Below are 21,892 nucleotides of genomic sequence, written 5' to 3' on the forward strand. Positions count from 1 at the left end.
GTAACTTAAAGCTTAAGTTACTCAGCTTTAAAGTGTTGGGATGGTACTGTAAATACACTAGACTGAAATGAAAAGTTTGGTTTGACTTTCAGCGAGTAGGACATGGAGATGATGATCATGCTGATGCAGACAGATCTCCCATTTTCCTTCAGTTCATCGACTGTGTTTGGCAAATGACAAAGCAGGTAAGATGCTTAAGAGTATATTTCTATGGGGTCTCAGTCTTTATGTTGGAAACGTAATTCATGTAGGAGAACATATTCCTTTGCAGAGCAGTAACGTGTCTTCCTAAAGTTGGTCGTGCTATGGCTGCACCATGCACACATAGGGAAACTTTTTGCTCAAAGTAAGGTACAAGGAACTAGAGTAGAAGTACTGACTTGAAACCAAAATACCAGGAATCCTTTTTGTTTAAAATGGGCTTTCAAAGGATTCTCTGATTACGTAAATGAGGGTTATTGATGAGATAAATGATTTGCATTGCATATTCACTGGTGGAGTAAATGTTCGTATGGATTTATATTGTCCTTAAGAAACAGCAAACTGTTTTTGAACTGAGGGGAGGAGAGGGTTCTTCTATGTATGTCTCAAATGTGAAATACAAGTTAATGTTGGCATCATTGTACATACAGGACAGCATTTCTGACATACAAGCCTATTCTCAGATAAGCTTTCTTACTTCCAACACTGCTTTTACCTCTGGATCAGGGGAGATCTTTGAAATTAGTGATATTTAAGATAGCAAATATTAAAATTCTCAATTTTTTTTTAATATGTTAAATTATGGAAAGGCTTTAGCCTTCATTTTCCTTATTTGTACCTCCATGAGCATAAACTTAAGATTTTTCTGAGCTTTTATATTGCTGTTCTTTAATGGAGTTACTGAAATAGGTTGTCCACATGAAGGCTTTATTTCCAAGTAAATTAGAAGTGCTTGACTCCTTTTTTTTTTTTCTTTTTTTTCCCCTCTCTTTTTTTTTTCTCCTTGAAGCCTAACGTAGATCTGCACTCTTATGATAAAAGCTATTATACTGAAGTCTGTACAGTATGTGATTTGTTTTGAAGAGAGGAGGGTAACAGTCTGGTTCCATATGATGCTAGCACTCCCACATCTCTTACCTCTCTTACCTTAGTCTTCTTGTTCTGAACATGGTTCTTGAAAACTTACATCATAGTTTCCAAAACTTATATTGAAAACAGTCGTCTTTGGTGCTTTATGAAAGTTTCCTGCTGTAATATTGGGCCCTTGTCCAGAGTCCCTTGAAGACTTTCTCTTTCTGTGTATCTATTTCAGCATTAGTGTGCTGTTTAGTATGTCTTTCAGCATTAACGTGGTGTTTAGTATGGCTGGAGAAAATAAATGAAAAATTCTGCCCCTCTCTCAGAGGAAAGCTAATAACAATAGCAAAGAGAAGCAGTTCTAAACACCTGGTAGGAAAAAAAAGTCCTCTGGGGAGATCCTTAATTGAGAGCAGCCTCTTCTATTTTTGTGATCTCCCTTGCTGCCTCCTATTTCTTGCTATAAACAATTTAGTTCCCTCTAGTTTAAAAAAAAAAAAAAAGGGATGGAGGGCGGGGAGGAATCTGTGAAACATTTTGCCAATACCACATCTGTTCAAAACCTGGATCCAGAAACTGTTCTGAAATTCATGAACAGCAGTGGCATTGAAAAATCATTAATGTTACAGCACGGAAAAAAAATTGAAAACATCATTCTTGGAGAGTTCTTGCCCACTTATTTTTATTTTTTAGTTGACTTCAACACCTAGGGAATAGATGTGAAGATTGTGATTACCTTGACATGGACCTATGAAAACCAGGATTCTATTTTATCCTTGTGTAGATCACTTGCTTGTAAAACAGTGCTAGCTTCATGCTTTAGAATCCATGGTAAACATATGCAAAATGTTTCAAAGCTTAAATAAGTGTTAATGACTGCAGGAGGGTGTAAGGGCTTGGGTTTGGGCATGGGCTCAAAGCAAGCAAATTTTCTCTTTGGGTTCTGAGAATTACATTCTGAAAACAGTCGACTTAATACAGTGAGACAATCTCTAACTTCCCACTAAGATACAAATTTCCGGATAGCTTCAGACAATGAAACTTAATCCTTGACAGCCTGGTATTTTCCCTTGTTTTTTATGGTCTTCATGACACACAAATACAGTAATAAAGAACTTGAGAGAAGTACATTGATATCAGATTTTGATAAAAAACATATGGTGAAGTGATTTCCTTCCTCTGTTAGTAAATTCTGGTGATTTTGAATAGCAGATGTCAAATTGGAAAGGCCACAAGTGATCTGATGAAATACGGATGCCCTGTTAAAAATTAAACAAAACTGTAAAATTTGCGTGTAGCATTGCAGCTCAAGTAGTACCTTTCTACCTTTCATGCACAGTACCCACAGAAGAGGAAGGTATGTTTAAAGTTGGTAGAAAGTTGCATTCTGTTTGTTACCGGATGTCATCTGTTGCAGAGATGCATTTTTCACTAGTTTCAGTAGTGTACTTTGTTATGATATCTAGTGTTCAGTTAACCAAATTCAGTCAAGTCGCACAATCATAAGAACTGTTCCGCAAAATGTTTCAACTTTAAATGTTACTGTAGTACAGAACGAGTTCATTGATTAAAAAGCAAGTTTATTTTGCATGTCTCTGAATCAGATGCCACTTGGCATCATCAGACTTTTAAACAAGAGAATTCTTCTTTTAAATACCTCCTTTACAAAAACCCCCAACAACTCCAGCAGCATCGAGTGGGCGATTTTAATGACCCATGTGTTCTCTCACAATTAGTGGATTTGACAAGAAGTAAATTTTCATTTGGGGAATTTTTCCACCTGAATCTTCAAACAGACGCTAATGGGCTTGGAACTACAGAGGAAACCATTTTTAGGTCAGTGATTTTTCAGCAGTGGTAATTGAAGCTTTACAGTCTTGATACATCAGCTCCAACAGTACAACTCTTGTATCCAAAGACAGGGTTTCAATAAAGTGCTATCACTTATTAATAAATTAGTTGGAGTGCAACCACTGATGTATGGAATTTTGAATATGCTTCACTGGATTGGAATAGTGGCCATGTCGGCATCCGTCTGATTAGTATGGACCCGTCACAACACAGAACCCTAATGTGACAAGGCTCATTAAGTGCGCTCAGTTAAAGAGAGTCCCTTTAGGAGAGGCTTTGTCTTCAAAGTTATTTCCAAATATCATTTTGATCCTTTGCAAATTATTTTTGCTCTCTGTATCTGATTGCTGCTTTGGGCTGGATGCAGGAGGTTGAGGTCTGAGACCCACTGAATTTTCTCCTGACTTGGTTCAGCATGCCTGCTTATCAAGTTCTGTTCATACTTTTTTAAAATCATAGCTGTGTTGTTAACATCATTGTATTCTAATTGAGTTCTGGCATGATTTCCTAGAGATAAGGAAGTGCTGTAAGTGATAACTTTTGAACTTGACTGAAAAAGAGAATTTTATAATCTTAAGTTCCTATATGTTTTATGAAAACAAATGGCTAGGTGACTGAAAACAAACCAGTGATTTGAGAGAGAAGCCCCAGTGTGAGCACGCTGTGCTGTTAAACACTGAGTGATCCGTAGTAGAGTCAGAAGAAGGAAGGCTCCCATTCATTTTGTGAGCCATGATACTGATAATTTCCTTACTCAAAATTTTCAGTTGAAAGTTGGTATATCTTAGCTTGAGAAGTCTTGGAAAGAGAATGTTTTTGCAATGTTTGACTTAAATCAATCTTCTTTTAAAATAACATTGCTTAAAACTTAGATCTTTCTGGGTTTAATACAAGCACACCCATTGTGTGTTATTCAACTCTTTACTTTCAACATGAATAAACATTTGCCCTTCGTAAATCACAGATGACACTGAGAGGAATTTCTGGATCAGCTAGTTCATCCACAGTCCCAATTGCTGTGTTATTCCTCCTAGCTATACTTGTCATCTTTTTTTTTTTTTAATTTAAAGTAGCTCTTGAGTCACTCATGCCAAGGTGTTCAGTATTCTTCAGTGGCACATAACAGAAACCAGTGCTTTCTTCAGATCTGAAATACTGACTTGAGATTTCTCCATATAGCAGGAAATTCTTCCTTATGAAACTGTGACTTGGCATTTTAGACTTCTGTAAAGATTTACTCCTTTAGTGGCAATGAACTAAATTTGTTTCATTTGTCCTGAAAATTAGTCTCTTATAACATTCTCTTTCATGGTAATGAGAGAAATGCTACTTCTTAAATTTTCCTGTAGTCTTCTAAATTTTTTTTTCTCCTAAATGTTTATCATTCCATATCTCTGTTTGAGACCCTTGTCATACTGAATGCAAAGTTATTTTGACACATCAAGCAGTTGCCATATGTAGTCCTATCATAAAATTTGATTGAAGAAGGACCTTTTCCATCTGAATAGGTAGCAGCCCATGCAGTTTGCATTAATTTCTTCCTTTATGACTTTGAGAGTGCTACAGATTAAGATGTATCTTAAACATTTTGAGTGTTTTCAAATTTCTAACTCTTTTTCCTAGAATGTACCAGGTAACCTCTGCTTGTGAATAAAATACGTAGTGGTGCTCAGTGGAATAACAGTTCTTTCATTTCAGATGTACAGGATTTACTTTCCAATGTAAAAGAAGAGAGATTAAAGGCTTATTGTACATAGCTGATGGTAAACTCAAGGGGTGAAATAGAGAAAAGTAACTTACTTGGGTAGAAAGTGAAAGAAACATTTTAAATATACGTTAAGCACATTGTATGTGCAGTAGTCTTTATTATCCAATTCATTGCATGTTAGAATAGGAAGTAAATCTCTTAAATGTCATCATCATCTTCCCCCCCAAAAAAACCCCCCACGATTTATTGACCTGTAACAGGAGAAATAAAGCACATGTTGAAGACAGTTTGGGGTGGGTTAGAACAGAATACTGTTAGAGCTCCTTAAAATGGATTGCTTTGTGTCACCAGTTTCACATTAGCTAATGTTTCTATGTTTGTATTCTAGTATACTTGCATAAAGAATGTAAAGTTTGTCTCTGAGGAGTATTTATAAAGAAGTATGTAGCTGAAATGTATTATTGCAATGGGAATTACTGAAATTGCTGAGTTTTCCTGAAAATAGTCACTAAATAAGAAAAAAATCTTATCTGAATCTTTTGGTTATTTCTTGTGTCTGAGTTTCTTCCTTTCTACACTACTTAAAGTTTGAAGTAATTTTACCAATTTTTTAATTTCAGTTTCCTGCAGCCTTTGAATTCAACGAGTTATTTTTGATCACCATTCTGGATCACCTTTATAGTTGTCTCTTTGGGACTTTCTTATGCAACTGTGAAAAAGAGAGATTAAAAGAGGTAAATAATTAGTGTAATACACATTCTTAATTTGTTGATTTTATATGAAAATGCTTAGAATACAAGACCTAAGAACATCTGAGCTGTGTTTTTGGATACATTTGTCACATAGTCTTAAAAGACAATGCAGACATGAAATGTCATGGTATGAGACATATATACTGAATGCCCTGCTATTAAATGAGGTGGCACTTACTTTTCTTTAGTTATTATCTGTTCAGGGGTTTGAGGGTTTTCGAAAGTCCTCTTTCAGATATTTCTAGCCAACATATACAATTTTAAATAATCATTATCAAATTATATTAGCATTTTTTTTGCTATTTCCAAAGGAACTCCTATGGATGACTTTGCAGGTCACTTTAGGACATAATTAGATGGAACTTATGGTTGAAGGCTACGGAAATACAAAATAACTAAATGAATGAAGTTAGGACTCAAAGAAATACAGAGTTTCAACAAAAAGATTTAAAAAGTTTGTTAATATTCCAAGTACACTTTTGTTTACTTTTGGCTTTGTTGTTTTTAATACTTCATATTTTTTAAAGCAAGTAACAATTCCTTGCCATATTTAGCTTTGCTATGTTTTTGGTTTGTCTCTACTGTGTCTGTAGGGAAAAAGTTGCATGTAAATACCACAAGATGGAGCTGAATATCATGTTCTCAGCAAATGCAGGGTTTCCAGACAGATTTCTTTCATAAATGAATAATAGTCAGATGCAATTCTCAATAAAGAAATGCAATTTAAGACACAGCGGTAGTAGAAACACATGCTTTACAACACGAAGGAGTGTAAAATTGCAAGATATATCTGATGTAAGTTCAGATTTCCAATCTTTGATCTAACCATGATTATGCTGATTACTTTTAGAATAATACAACTTTCAGAAGTGCAAATAAAGATAAAATAAGCATTTTAAAGCATAATATCAATTGATAGGAGCAAATAGTGTGAGGGGGAGAATTGAATAATTATTTTTCACAGATGCTGTTTTGGATCTTCCGAACTACATCTCTCTTCACTGATTTTCTTGTCAAAGCTAATTTTTTTTTTTTTTTAGTTGGTGTGTAACCATACATTTCAGTAGCTGTAAACATTGCTGTAAATTACAAGCAGTACAGCTTTCTTTTGCTCAACTAGACCTTAGTGTCTCTGAAAATAACATGCCTGAATCTCCTTTTTCAGTTAGCCTTGGACCAGAATAAGTGTTCAAATGTTTTGCTAAAGTTTTAAGGCTGTTTAATGATCAGCTACTGGAAGTGTTCTCAGAGCGCTTGCAGTTTTCTAGTAGATAAGGTAAATTTCACAGACAAAATTACTGATATATAGATATTAACCTAATATTTTAAGGTTTTGCAATCTTTTTTTTTTTTTTTTTTTTCAATCAGGAGGTAAGCACAAAGACTATATCGCTGTGGTCCTATATAAACAGCCAGTTAGATGAGTTCACAAATCCTTTCTACGTAAACTATGAAAACCACGTCCTGTATCCTGTTGCCAGTCTGAACCATTTGGAACTATGGGTGAACTACTACGTCAGATGGAACCCAAGGATGCGGCCTCAGGTATGAGCTTTCACATGACTTTTATGTTTTAGTGAAGAGCACAGAGAGTAAAAAAAAAAAAAAAAATTATTTTTCATAGTGTCAAATGCAGTATTTAATTTCAAAAGTGCTCATCTGTTGCACGTATTTCAGCTGATAGGGAAAAAGGTGATTTTCTTGAAGAAGATGCGGAATGTATTCAGACTTGATACAATGATGTTTTCATTAAAGTCACCAGTAGAATAGGGAGTTACAGTATCACTTTATTGGCTCGTGGAAGGTAACAGATTAACAGTCTCTATTGTCAGGAGATTACTTTTATAACACTTCTATAATACTTTGTAACACTTTTTAATACTTTATTGCCTTAACCTTCTTGTAGAGTTTAGTGTACCTTTGTTTTTAATCATGTTTTGCCCTTTACCACAACGATATAAAATATAGCAGCAGTTTCTGAAAGAATTGGACTACATACCGACTCATTTTGTAGGCTCTCTAAACTTAGCATCACATAGATGCTTGTTTTCAATTGACCTTTACAGTTTCAAGCTGGCAGTGCTAAAGATTAAACACTCCCTATACATGCTCCTTGATTCATCCAGTATTTGTTCTTATAAGTAATGTCTGCTATTCAGATAAATCTCTAAATCTCATCAGACAAATACTCCATATGCTCTCATGCTTAGAAGTCTGAAGGAAGAACATTCGGTTTGTGTCACAGCCATAATATATCTGAGGGTGCTACACCATCTCTTTATTAAGGTAACATTCCAAGGTACCCCCAAGCATATTATGATAAATTACCTGTATTAAGTGACTGCTCGAAAGCTGCTTTCATCTTCTAGCAGTTAGAATGAGACGTGAGTTTCAAATTTATTAGACACCCACAAGTCAGAGGCTGTTGTAAAAGATGGTGTTCCAAGGTAAGTTTCAAGGACAGTACGCTGGTAGAAGTCCAGGCATCTGAGAAAAACCTTTTAAGGTCCTGGAAAAATCTGGATTGCTTGCTTTCTCACTGAGATGTTTCCTCTGAGCTGCTTTGTTTCCCTTACTTGTTCTATTTTGGTTGATGTAGTCCTATGACTGTTAGGTACCTGTTAGGTGTTAGCATGTGTTAAAACTTGAAAGATGGTGTATTTTAATCTTTATGGTTTTAAAGTAAAATTGTCAACTACTTTGTAGCAAAATATCACCTTTCCCTTAGCCAGTTTGCTGAAAAACATTTGCATGGTTTATGCACGTTTTAGTATAATCTACCTGCAGCAGTGTCAGTTTATTACTTGTATTTAATTGAGATCTATAGGCCCTGAAAGTGAGCAGGCTTTGTAAACACACATGAAAGCTAGGCCCGGTCCAAAAGAGATGGCGGGGAAGAGATGACATAATGAGAAAATATCAGAACTGCCATATACTTAGTGGCAAACTCTGCTCACTGCCTCTCTGTTAGAGAGCACTCAGGCACTCTAGCACGTGCGAATCATTGATCTTCATTGGCCTTTAAGAACAAGTCCCTCAGATCAGCAGGTTGAAGGTAACAAACTTTGATGATCCTGGTAACTGCCTTAACTTTACTACCACCTTCTTTTCTTGAAGAACTAATACAACTATTTTGACTTTTTAGATCTACCACATTAGCTTTGTCTTGTGAAGATAAATCATGCCTTTCCTCTTGTCTCTTGCCTGAATTTATGTGATATTTGTGACAAATATTCGGAAGTGTTTCACATCTACTTGGATAAATTGCAGAATTTTGTTGCAGAATTGTGTTCTCCAATCTAATTATGAAAGCACAAACTCATGCAAACAAGTAAATAATAGTCTCTGTAATCACAGGATACTGAGTATGCTTTCTTCTGTATTTGCATGGTCTAGTTTCACACCCTGCTAGCTGATTCAGTAACATTCAGACCCATTCAGTAACAGCAAAAAGACAATCACCATTGCAATGCCCAGCAGGTCTTCACTTATCTTCAGTGAGAAGATTTCTTAAACAATCAGTGGATTTATTAAAAGAATGGGCATCTCTGCCTACTGAGAAAAGTTGTTTTTGTTGAATAACTTTTAATGTGGTTCTTGTTTTTCAACTGGAATAAGAGAAAGTAAAATATTTAATGTTAATGAAGAGCTCTCTGATGAATAGCAATTCAAGGCAACCTCATGTACTGTTTTATCAGCTGCAAAAACTTCTTTAGAAAACTAGAAAGTATTTATTGTTTTCTAGGAGCTCATCAAAAAGGAGAAATGCCTAATTACATGAGTTTAAGGGGAGATGAAGAATAGTCCTTTAATATAATCGGAATGGATGTTTGATACCCATTATCAACAATCTTTATATTATGGGAGAGGAAACTCACAAGAGCAAAAGGATAGTTTTTGGTTTGAGGCAATATTTTAGGTTTTCTAATTTCAGCTTTATTAGTGAGTGAGGCTTGAATTTTTAAATGGACTGAGAGAAGTTAATCATTGCACTTCATTGACTTTTCTATTGGAAACGAGCATATATCACCTTTAATTTTTTTAATTTGAAAATTACTGAATGCTAACTGCATGTAAGCATTTATTTTTGCTTTGTGGTACTGTGTTCAAATATTGTGTCTCATGTGTCTCATCAGACCTCTAACAGTACAGTAAGGTCCGATCATACTAGTCATTGCACTAGGACATATAGAGTTCAGAGTTATTCTTATGTTCTGTAAAGAAAAGATTGCTTATAATTATGTATCTTCAGTTCTATCTAAGTTTTGTGGAAGGCTGAATTGGCGGGTTTGATGGTGTTTATTTGCATCAAGAGCCTCATTTTAGGATTACAGTCATATTGCAGTAGATGCTGTGCAACTAGGTGACACACAGTCTCCTTCCATAGGGTTCAAAGCTCAAGTGTCTGAGAAGTGAACAGCATGGAAAATTCTAGGTTAAATGTGGACATCTTGTAGATTCCCTTTTTGCTAACCTGTGCTTCAACAAGGTCATTCTAATTCTTAAGTGAAATAAAATGTTCCTTGGTTTCAGTTTGGAGGTGTTACATCATTATTGACTTCTTGTCCCAAGAAAATTAGATAGACTTTAGTCCTATCTTATTGGAGTTCATTGACTGAGAAGAGGGGTTTTTTTCAGATTTGCCCTTTCCTTGGGTTGGAGAAATGTGTATTTATATGTGACATGTGGCAGATAAGCTCCTTCATTCTCTCATACAGAGGTGTGTGCTCTGTGGGTACCTGCTGCTGGACTTACAGATGACCCTACTAGTCTGGAATAGATAAGATTGTATGATGCTTTTGAATTTTTCCAGTTGATATCATATATTTCTCTTTCCTTTCCTATGTAGTTATTCAGACCTCTTCTTTACACTGGTCTGAGGAGTTCTGGCTGCCAGATGTCAGTTAGTTATCTGCTTGGGCAACTCTGGAAGGTGGGGAAAACACAACAAATGATTTTCCTGAATATGACTTCTGCAGGGGCAGTATTTTTGAACTAATACTCTTATCATTCATATATGCAGAGCATGAGTAAAAGTTCTGGTCCTTTCAATTCAAGCTGTGCCTTCCTATGTGAGAGGCAAGAAAAAGAATGTATTTCAGTCACAAAATTTACATAGTCCATTAGGATATGTTTAGTTGTTTTTATGTCTTCTGGGAAATGACATTTTAACACTTGGAGTACAGGGCTTAAACTTGTTTTGGTTTTTCATTTATTTATTTATTTATTTATTTTTCTATGTCTGCTAATTTTTCTTCAAGCTCTGTTCTGGAAATTTGGCCACTGTGCTAGAGATAATACCATAGGAATCCCTATAAGTTTTTCAAATTCATTCTTTTCTTTGTCTGTGTGGACTTCCATCCAGAATATAAGGCTAGCACCATCTATAACCTAGAAATTCAATTCAGCTACTGGAACGGGATCGTCTGCTAAAGGCAGTCTTTGGAGCTTTCATGAAAAGCCAGGGAAAGTCTGTTCATAGGTTAACAGCTGGCTTAAAAAACAGGAAGAAAAAGGTAGGAATAAATAACTGTTTGTCCGGTATATACAGAAATTATCTGGAAAGCATATAAATAGGTTACAATGATTGCTGCTTTTTTTTGTGCTGTGTATAGAATTGTAGAAGGATTTGATGTGTTGAACAGTTGAGTGATTAGAAGTCAGCTGAACTTCAGTGTTAATAAACACAAAATATTGCATATTTAAAAGAACAAATAAGATGCTAAGCATCGCTGGAAAAATTGTTGAGAATAAACTGGAAAACATAATTACTGAGATACTTTATCCTGCACATAACAGGATAGAACTTACTGTCTGGCACGTGGGGTGTTCATATGTTTATACCTGCCTTCAGTCAAGTTGCCCGGCATTTTCTTCTCTGAGCATGTTGACATTGGTTGTAATATTTTCAAAGTTCATACATATGATTTAACACCATTTTGTGGCAGGACAAAGCCATCATATGGCTCTGGAAGTGCTTGGCATTGCTGGTCTGCAATCCATGGTCTTGAGTCCATCTTTTTGCATAAAAGAATGAGGCAGGAGATGTCAGGAGAAGGAATCACCTTGTGGGTTAGGTAGCTGAGTGTTGCCCTAGCTAAGGAGATTTCACCCCTGCATTTACCACCAAGTTTCTTGTGAGACAAGGCAAGTTTCTTACAGTACCTGATAGTTTCTCTCTATTTGGGTGTCTAAGTCAAGATTTCTAGAGTCTGATTTACTGCAGGTAACTTACATCTGCAGATAAAACTCTGAGCATTCAATTGATATGGAATAAAATAAAGACTAACTGCTTATCCTGTGTGCTGAAAGAATCTGTAGTTATTTAAGAAAAAAAAAAAAAAAAATTGGTATCCTGTAATGAGCACAGCATCAGAACATGCACAGAAAGGGAGAAACTAGTACCGTACAAATAGTCTTCATTTTGGGGAGTTTCTAACATATTTTGAAGAGCAAGCACTCAAAGCATTGCTCTAATCTATCAGATGTCTAAACCTAAATGGGCTGTAGGTTTTAACAAGCAATGGCATCAGCTTGTAGCGTGTAGAGTTTCCTGAGTCTGGAAATCTATGCAGTTTGCAAAAACCTTTGTTCCAATTCCCACATGGTAGGATTCATAATTTCTGTTTGCTAGTCATTGCTTTTCCAGAAGGCCAGGGGGGTTTGCTTGGTTTCCCAGGAGCATACCTCTACAATAAGTGTGGAAGTATTGATTATCGTTGAAAACTGCTGTTTTCATCATTTGAGATTGCCTTTTTCTATGAGTATACTGTTAACTAGGTTTTAAAAGCAAGTCTGTCAGAGTTCCAGCTCTTCCTGAAGAGGAACAGAAAACTCAAGTGAAAGATACTGTTGTCTTTCCAATGCACAGAATAGGGTTTTGAAAAACTGACAGTCTTAAGTCAAGCAATGAATTTAAAATAACCATTTTCCTCTGCAGCCTTTCTCCCCTGTTGCTAAAATAGATAAAGTATACTTGCAACAAGACAAAATGCATTCACTGTTGAACAATTTTCATGTGAATGACTGTCCTTGAGCTAGTACAGTGATACACAGTAGATATCCATCCAATTAAGACTTGGCGGTACTATAAGTGAGTAGCTATTATAATTTCTTTTATACCTATCCTTGTGTTGACAAATTTTGCTATCCAAAAAGCACTCCAGAATCCTGAAGGATTACTTGGGAATGAAAACCTGAAAATCAATACTGAAAGTGAACTGTAGTAATTCTGTGAAAAGGAAGGTTTGAATTTTTTAGGAAATGAGGCTGTCTTATGTCTAGATGTTTTTTATGTGTTGTAGTATGTATATTGCATAGCGTAACTGTAGTTTCTGTGTGGGTATAATTAAAAAAAAAAAAAAAATTCATCTTTCCTCAAGTCCTCACCCAGCAGGAATAATTTATTATAACTGTGAAGTGGCGTGTTTTGAGAGTTACAGTACACCAGGTTCTGCTTTCAATGTACATATGGATAATCCAGTTTAAAAAATGGTTTCATATCAATGGTCTTTTAAGCAATAAAGAATGTTTCTTTAGCAGTGTTCTAAGTATTTTTCAGCTCATTATAGGCAGTAGGTACCTTATCTTTGAAGTGTAGGAAAGGTATCTGCTTTTGAATGAAATAGGCAGCAAAGCTAGCTAATCAGGAAAATAAAATCCCACCCATTTTAACTGGTTAATTTGCAGGAACCTACAATCGGTTCTTTCTGAGTGAAGAACGTTACTTGGCTTACTCAATTTTGCAGCATTTTGCTGTTTTTTACTGGTTGGGTGTGGGGTTTCAAATATTGCAAGTATCACTAGCAGTGGGAGAATCATATCATTACAGGGGAAAGAGGCTGCTCATACCAGGGAGAAGAAACTCTCTGGAGAGACAGGACAACTGGCAATATCATAGATAAGGAAGGGAAGGGAGAAGCAGCAAGTAGCAGGGAAAAAGTGCAAGAGTAGAAGGTAGATGCAGGTGAATAGATTGTATGAGGAGGGGGATCAGGTCCCAAGTTTAATCATGGCTTGATGCAGAAAAGTTGGACTGGAAACTTAAAAGAATGTTGAAATGGACAAAAATGCAAATTGTTAAAAGGCTAGAGAAACCTAAGACCTTCGCTAAATAAAATCTTCCTGATTAGTTGATTTTTTTTTGTTATTTATTTACAAAAAATTAGTTCCTTAAGATAACTCAATGAGAGAGGGGTAATGGAATAAAAAAAGGGATTTGAATGAGAAAGGACTACAAAACTTGGTGAGAGCTTAAAACCAAACAAAAAGATGCTAGAATCATGGACAACTGGGATAAGTCTTTAAAGCCTATATTTAGTGCTAAGGGTATTGCTCAGGATGGGTAAAAGGACTAGGGACACAGGGTTTGGGTAAGTGGCTGGAAGAAGTTGGTTATGAGTTAGGGAGGGGAACAACATGCAGTCTCAGTCATATTCTTCTTAGTTTCTGAGTCACTATTACAGTAGCAATTAAAAGAAAAAAAAAACCACTGAAAAATCTCGAGGTGTTGCAGGTAAACTCTTCTCCAGCTTTTACAGGGCCAGCTTTTTGGTTAATGCCTGGAGCAAGGTCAGATTTCCCAAGGATCCAGGCCCTTATCCCCACTACTTAGTGCTGCTGGCAAAGTCCTTACTCTTGTCCCTGCTTGGATTGTATTGCTAGCTATAGTAGATGTAAATGCCAATTTTGTTTTGGATTGATCAATTTGTAATCTGTTTTTAGTAAATTTTATGTGATTAGAGAAATCTAATTTTATTTCTTATAAATAGTCAAATGACAGAATTTTTTAATGAGGTTAACCCAACCAAAATCTGTTAAAACGTGGTACGGTCACTTTTTTTTTACTGGGATATTTTGTTAAATAACAGAAATGAAATTTATTGTTTTTCAGCACATTGAGGTAATAGTTTAAATAACATGTGAAAACCATCCTGAAGACCTAGCCAATGGCCCAGCCAATTTTCCAGCCCAACAAAACCGCAGATGCACTGCCGCGTTAGGTTTCATCTGTGTAGGCTCCTCTTGTGCAGCAGAAGTAGGTCTTTGCTTTCCCCTGGAGTATGGACAGAAATGCGGGGGGCCTGGCTGTAGTGGCTGGGTGTCGCCTAGCAGCATTGCTGCGGCAACACGTGGGAAGCTGGTGTTACAAAGGAAAGGATGCACGCTCTTCTGAAAATCTGGTGTTGATACAGTGGAGTAGAGCAGCAAAAAATAACTTGAATGCGACTGGGTGGTGGATCCAGAGTCATCTTTTGAGCTTCCACTCCTAATTTGAGAGGCAGGATGAGAGAGTAGAAAACAGTACATCTGCTGTCAAACTCCCAACAAATTCATCTCAGTCAAATCAATTATATGATTTCTTAACAAGACTGTAATAAAAGCTTGTCGTGGAGACACTACTTGTGCTGTGCAAGTATACAATTCCAGGGTTAAGGTGGTAACAAGATCTTTCAGTAAACGATCTTCTCCAAACTTCTTGTTCCTTAAAGAATCTGTCACTCTTCCACTTCCTTTTATTCTAAACAGTGGCAAAGTAAAGGAGAACCTCGTTCACAGCAAGCCATTACAGGTGTTATTGTGAAGGTTGTTGGACCCATTTCCTTCTGAAGAAGGCTTTGTTTGAGAGAGGAATTGCACGCTGAAATATAGTGTGAAGTGACAAAAATGGAGATAGTTATCTGTAAGAATTTGCACAGGATGGTATGAGGAAACACTGGCAGCAACAGGTCTGCCTGAGAATAAGTCTTTAGGAAATGTGGAAATGAACTAAACTTCTTTTTTATTATTATTTTAATGGGTTTTGCGACAGCATTAATTTGAAGATGCTTCATCCTCTTACTCTTCCTCCTCCTTCCAAGATGGAAGGAGGCTTCCAGAAAGCTGCATAATTCCAGTTCTATTTGGTTCTCTTAATTGTTTCATTTAAAAAAAAAAATACACGTGACTTGAGGTTGAGGCTTTGTTTTGGGCATTTTCCCCTTTTTCCCTCTAGCACCATTGTCTAACTTTTCATTCTTTCACATTTGAATTTGCTGCTTTTTTCAAAAAAGGGAAGTTACGGTAGCACAGTTGAAGACATCTGGGGGAAAACACAGCTCCTCAGGCCAGGCTGCTTTTCAGGTCTTTTTATAAGAACTTCTATAATATATTTTTATATCTTTCAGCTGCCTATACCACCTTTTTCTTACCCTATGAGTATGTAATTCTAACATGGACCTTTATCACTAATAAATCAGTTATTGTCAGCTGCTTGAAAATACTCTGAAAGTGCTAAAGATTTCTCTAGACTGAATTTGACATGTTATTTCGTGAAATTAAAGTATGTATCAGGAGTTTACTGTGACATCTATTTTTGGAATTTTATTGTTTTACATCAATGTGTATCTACATGATGCTGTGTTAAATGGCAAGGAACAAGAATCTTTTCTTGGGAAAGACTTGACATTAGAAAACCATTCGTGTTTACACTACCATATGAAATGGCATGATGATGTTTATGTAGAACTGTCTTGCAGTGTTTACATCTTAACGTGCACTTATTAAAAGATGGCCAACATCTTAAAGGTGACCCTTTTTTTTTTCCATTGTAAGACCCTCCTCTGCCTTGCTTACAGCTTTGCCAGATTTTAATGATTTGTATTGAGTCACCAAGTATGTGTGTCTGACTGAATTGTTTTGTAAAACTTCATCCAAGAAGGCTCAGTTGCTTATGAGAATGTGACTAAGAAAAATGTTTTCCCATATGAAAATATTGGTATTGTAGACTTCTTTTGTTGGGGCGAGGGGCTGTTTTTCTGTAAATATTCCATCTCTAGGGCAAACATGAGATTTTAGTAAGAGAGATTATGTTTCAGAAATGTGCCTGGTCACATCCTGGAAGAAATTCATCCAATTTGGAGGTCTGAGGCTGGAACAATCTCTGTGAATTCTCAAGGACTGAGAATAAATGAGAGTAAAAGGACTGAGAGATGGATTTAATACAGAGTCTATGAGAGTTGTGACGAACTGGGAATAGGAACTAGGAGTGAATAATGCTCCAAGTGTTGGAGGTCTTTGCTTTCTGTTCAACCCATGGGATACAATCTGAGAGAGCAGGCTGGAGGGAGCATGGCTGCAGACAAAGAAAAATTGTCCCGTGGGTGAGGGAGCAGGATGCTGCTCTGGAGAAATGAAGCTTCTCCCTGCCTTTGCCACAGGATTCCTCTGTTGCAAGGTGATCTGCAGATCACCCGGAGCAGAGTGGTCACCATGTGTATGCTCCTTATCTACTGGGTGTCCTGCTTGATACCCACAAGGCCGAACTGCGGAATTCCTAAGTTCTCTGTTAAACCAATTTGAGATCAAGCTATCCAAAATTAGGCGGTGCTTGCTTCAGGTCCTTGTCTGTAAAAGTGGAGTGTTAGTACTCCCACACCTCATTAGGGTGCTGCAGAAATAAATTTGTTTCTTGACATGAGGTGGAAGTAAAGAAAAGGAAACCTAAGCGTTTTAAGTTCAGAAGAATAAATAAAGGATGGGGTCAGACACTGCGAAGAAAACTAAATATTGAATAACTGCTCACTAACTGAACAGCATCAAACTGTGCACTGAATAAATGAGGAATACAAGGGGGAAGCTAGTATTTTAATGTTTATTTAACCAACGATTTTATACAGATGTACAGGAAGGCTGAATTTAGTTTGGAGAAGTAATGTTCATTCTGACACCTCCTAATTTTTTGAGAGCATGTCGTGGTTTGAGCATGTCGTGGTTTAACCCCAGCTGGCAACTAAGCACCACGCAGCCCCTCGCTCACCCTCTGCCCCTGGTGGGATGGGGGAGAGAATCAGAAGAGCAAAAGTAAGAAAACTCATGGGTTGAGACAAGAACAGTTTAATATCTGAAATAAAATATAATAATAATATTGGTATTAATAATAATAATAAGTGATTAAAAGGAAAACAACAAAAGAGAGAGAGAAACAAAACCCAGGGAAAAAAAACCCCAAGTGATGCAACTGCTCACCACCCGCTGACCAATACCCAGCCCGTCCCCGAGCAGCGATCACTGCCCCCCAGCCAACTCCCCCCAGTTTCTATACTGAGCATGACGCCATATGGTATGGAATAGCCCTTGGGCCAGTTTGGGTCAGCTGTCCTGGCTGTGCTGCTTCACAGCTTCTTGTGCACCTCCTCGCTAGCAGAGCATGGGAAGCTGAAAAGTCCTTGACTTAGTATAAACACTGCTCAGCAACAACTAAAACATCAAGTGTGTTATCACCTTATTCACATGCTAATCCAAAACACAGCACTAGACCAGCTACTAGGAAGAAAATTAACTCTGTCCAAGCCGAAAACAGGACAGAGCATAATTTTGCAACCTTCATGTTGAAGAGGTTTTTTGTGTGACTTGAATATACACAGACTTTTTAAATGTCATTATTGTTATTTAGCTAATTTATTTAAAGACGGTCCTGTTCTTTGAGATGGACGCGTGGGGAGAACAGCAATTATGTCGAAGTTTGAGCATGTGCCTTGTTGAATTATGTTCTGGGGGAAAGCAGAAGAAGGATTGAGATGTGCAGCCACACTTTTCCTCCTTGAAGCACTTTACACAGCGTGCCAAGTTCTGCAGCGGCTTTTGTGTAGTGTATCCTGAAAGGATTCGTAGTGGGTTCCCCAAAAGCCAGTTGTATGGAACTCCTTTTAATGAGTGTTTGAGCATTGTGCAGTGGAACACACCGGCTAATGCCCGTGTGAAAGGTGTCTAAGAGAAATTGGCCTGTTATGCTGAATTATGATTAAGCCCTGCAGAAATCAGGTGTACAAATCTCCCGTGACCCAGGGCTTGCATGACTAATGGTACCAATGGTAAATCACTCTGTTACAGACCTAAGTGTTTCAGGAAAATGTCTTCATAAAGAAGAAATCTGAAGTGGGAGTGTATGAGAAAGGGATCTTTTACTTGAGGAAAGAAAAAAAAATAGAAGTGGAGTGCTAATTCCAGAAAGCCTTGGTCTTCAGTGAAATTTGAATTTTACGTAGTGTGTATTACAACATCTTGGACAAACTTCATCACCAGACTCGGTCTTGCCATCTTTTTAGATGTATACATTTTCTGTAGACCACCTCAGAAAAATGAGATTGGCTTTCTGGAGGCTGTGCTTTGTGTTTGAATAGTGAAGGAGGATGTTGTCTGTAGACTTGTGGTCTCATGCAGGAGGAGGTTCCAAGAAGAGAAGGAATTCATTGCACAGCGAAGGCAGGACTCCAGGGTCATTGGGAGCTTGGTGGTGTGCAGCGATTGTTCTGCTGAGGACTCAAAAAGTTATGCTTTTAAAATTGCTGTAGATGGTATGCTGGATGAATTGATGACTCCCAGAGTACTGGGAGCAGCACTTTGTGAATGCACTGAAGTTTTTGTTCATGGGCTAAGCCACAAACAAGAAAAAAGCATATGGCCAAAAAGGTGCTGACCTAAACTAGACTGTTTGATGCTATTTTATTCTTTTAAGTTAGAACTAAAATTAGAAATTAAATGGTATTTTCCTGTTTCAGAAACATGAGTGTTAGATTTTGAAAATGTCAAAATCAAATGCATGGATTTTTGATGAACTTTCTTTAAAGCCTGAATTCACGAAAACATAAATTGTGACTGCGTTGTGAGTTGATGGCAAGAAGAGAAACCCTTTCTGGTTTTTGATATCTTCTTCATGTAGCACTGTGTGAGAATTTCGTGCTCAGGTGTGCATCCCAGCCCTGTAATCACTTTCAAGCAGTAGGAAGCAATCGGGGGTGAATGCAGTTCCCTGGAGCCTGCCATTCCAGAATCCCCGGGTATAAATTACTTACAACGTCTAGCAATCCATAGGTTTCCCATTGCTGCCTTTCCCCATGATTGTCTCGCCAGCCCAATTAAATTATTTTCCCATCTTGGTCTTTCCAAAAGCTGTAAACAATTAGAGTTTATACACGATAAAATAAATTAAAAGCAATTTACAGTCAAACTGTTTTGGCCTTTCTGTGGCATTTGGACGAAGGGGAGGTCTCTCTGTGCTTGCTGAGATAACAGATCCAGCTGCAAAAACCAGTGTGGCTTGCATCTTCCTTTGGCCACGATATAGTTGAATGTTCCAGATGAGCGTGAAAAATGCCAAGAAGTCTGATGCAGAGTGGTGCATCTCTGGTGTTTTTCGGGCACTGTCAGAAGTAGAGGCGGAAACCTGATCCACTTCTACAAAAGGTTCATCAGAGTGTGACTGGGAGGTCCACCACAAGCGCAACTCACTTGGCTCACTTTTCTCACTGACAAGCTGGAAGGGGTCAGACTCTTGGAAAGATGCCTGGTTAGAAGAATAACAAGATGCTCCATATGGAGCCAGCTTTGTGAACTCTACTCTCTTTACAAAATAAGTTCTGTCCCAACAGGCAGGGGAAATAGCTCCCGGGAGAAGCATTTTAAGTTCAACTGAAAGTGGTATTGATAAGGGATAGGGGTACATTTATTGGAGTATGTTTGGTATCCCATCGAGACCATTTGCAAACAGTCTTTTGGATAGGTTTCCTGCCAGCTGTGGTGTTAGAAAGGGACAGTTTGCTGAAATGTTTCATTTCAAATGACTAAAGAAACACTTTCTCTAAATATTGATATACTGAAATTCATAGGTGTTGGATTCCTTGTGTTACTGGAAGAAACAGTGGAAGCATTGCTTGAGAAGATAACTCACTGTGAGATTCAAAGTAAGCCTTTTCTTTCTTCACCCGGCAGGTTCCAATCCACCAAAATCTTAAAGAGCTCCTCACCATCCGGACGGAGCTTCAGAAGAAGGTTGAAGATTTGCAGCGGGAAGCTGCTACGCGATCCATTTCTTCCTCCTCTGATAGAGGTTCATCTCCTTCCCATTCAGCCACGCCGGTGCACACCTCTGTGTGATGTGTAACAAAAGCCGTGTGAAAAAATTTGTGAGAGGAGGGTGAAGTGCTTTTTCCCATCTCAAAAGGATTGTGAGTGACTTGTAATTGCTATGATCTACATGCCTTACTCTGTGTCTGATATTATCATGATGAGGCCAAAAAGAGCTTCAATAGATGTGATATATTTTCTTGTTGGCAGTTCCCACATGTGTTTTGACATCTCTAGCTAAATCACCAATTGTGAAATTAAACTTTGTTTTGAGCAACTAACAATATAACCATCCTAAAAAGGAATCCATCTGCCAAGCAGACAAAAATGCCTCTCACACTGCCTAGGGTACCATGCCTGGTTGAGAGAATCAGATTAAATGCCACATGATGCTTACACAGAACACAGAACATTTTTCTGAATGGGAGCTCCTTATTTCACTCAGTAATATACCTTTTTTTTTTTCACTAGAGCAAATTTTTTTTTTTTTAGGTAATTAATGCACTTGGAAATGGATTTTAAAATAGATGTTTTCCAGTGTAGTCAGTTTTACATTTTGACTAAATATGCCATTAAAAGTGGATGAAGTGAAGCTGGATTTATCAACTACACCACACTGACTTGTATGATGTAATATATTTGGTAAAGCATGTATTTTAGGTTTTTTAATGCCTTTTGTACAAGTTGAAATAAAGTCTTTTGACTGTTTAGCTTATTGTGCAGTTTCAGCCTCCTGAGCGAGGGGTGAACTTACTCATGTCAAAGTCTTGTACAAAGTAAAAGTTTGTTTTCTAGCAAATGGTAATATTTGGGGTTGGAATGACACCCAGCTGTGTAAATTGTATAGTCTGTATAGCTCCACATTTTGTTAAGCGTGTTTTGTTTTAAAGTGTACACACAAAATGCAAAGCTGTGTCCATTTATACACATGTGTATGTGATGTTAAACATATGCATACTCCCATGGTTTTAAGCTGTAAGTTCAGAAAATGGATCCTGCCTGTCCAAACTCTTTTGAAGACCTTAACTTGTAATGACTTTGTTTGACAAAGTTTTTAAATAATATGATCTTAATTGGTTTTCTTGAAATAAAGCCTCTTGGCTTTTTGTTTTTTAAATTGCCGCTAGCATTTTTTTCTATAAAGTGAATAATCTAACTGTGTTTTCATATAAAATATACATTCCCAACTTTCTTTCATCCCCCCCCAAAATATTCATATCAGAGAGATTTGATTACCATAACATCCAACCTTTTAAAAAATTATTCAGTGGCCTTCTTGGAAGGCCCAGAAATGGTGCATGCTGAAAATTTTCCCTGGATTGTTTTCCTCGCTGTGTTTCATGAGAATCGGGTTCTTCTCCTTAGGGCACTTAAATACTGCAGCTCTGCTTTTTGACTCGTGCTTGTATTGCTCCAAGTTCTGCTGGTGGGAATTAAGCCCCCTTCTTAAGCGCCAATTGATTCTATATGCTGATTGTGGTTTTTACTGTCTGTGAGTATTCATTACTGCACATTTGTTCTTAATATGCGATGGCGCTTTCCTGTTTCTCTGCATTCATGTATGTAGCATATAGTTAACAAGTAAGGTGAGCTGCTGAGCACTTTTGCAACTTCAACTGGAAAGGCTAATGTGCTGTAT

The 21,892-nt window shown here is 37.3% G+C and overlaps 1 protein-coding gene across 3 annotated transcripts in view; it reads left to right on the forward strand.

Moving 5' to 3' along the window:
• Positions 1-21,379, forward strand: part of MTMR1 (myotubularin related protein 1) — a 40,252-nt gene extending 18,873 nt beyond the window's left edge. For 2 of the 3 annotated variants that reach the window (XM_075513518.1, XM_075513519.1), the window contains 4 exons: positions 93-185; positions 5,239-5,352; positions 6,739-6,915; positions 20,119-21,377. In XM_075513518.1, coding sequence (XP_075369633.1) covers positions 93-185; positions 5,239-5,352; positions 6,739-6,915; positions 20,119-20,283 — 549 coding nt within the window. In that variant the 3' untranslated portion in view covers positions 20,284-21,377. Of the gene's footprint in view, positions 1-92; positions 186-5,238; positions 5,353-6,738; positions 6,916-20,118 lie in introns of all 3 variants that reach the window. The other variant, XM_075513520.1, reaches the window with a different exon arrangement.
• Positions 21,380-21,892: the final 513 nt, after the last annotated feature.

This window comes from Mycteria americana, chromosome 10 (assembly GCF_035582795.1).
Source record: "Mycteria americana isolate JAX WOST 10 ecotype Jacksonville Zoo and Gardens chromosome 10, USCA_MyAme_1.0, whole genome shotgun sequence".
Lineage (NCBI taxonomy): Eukaryota > Metazoa > Chordata > Aves > Ciconiiformes > Ciconiidae > Mycteria > Mycteria americana.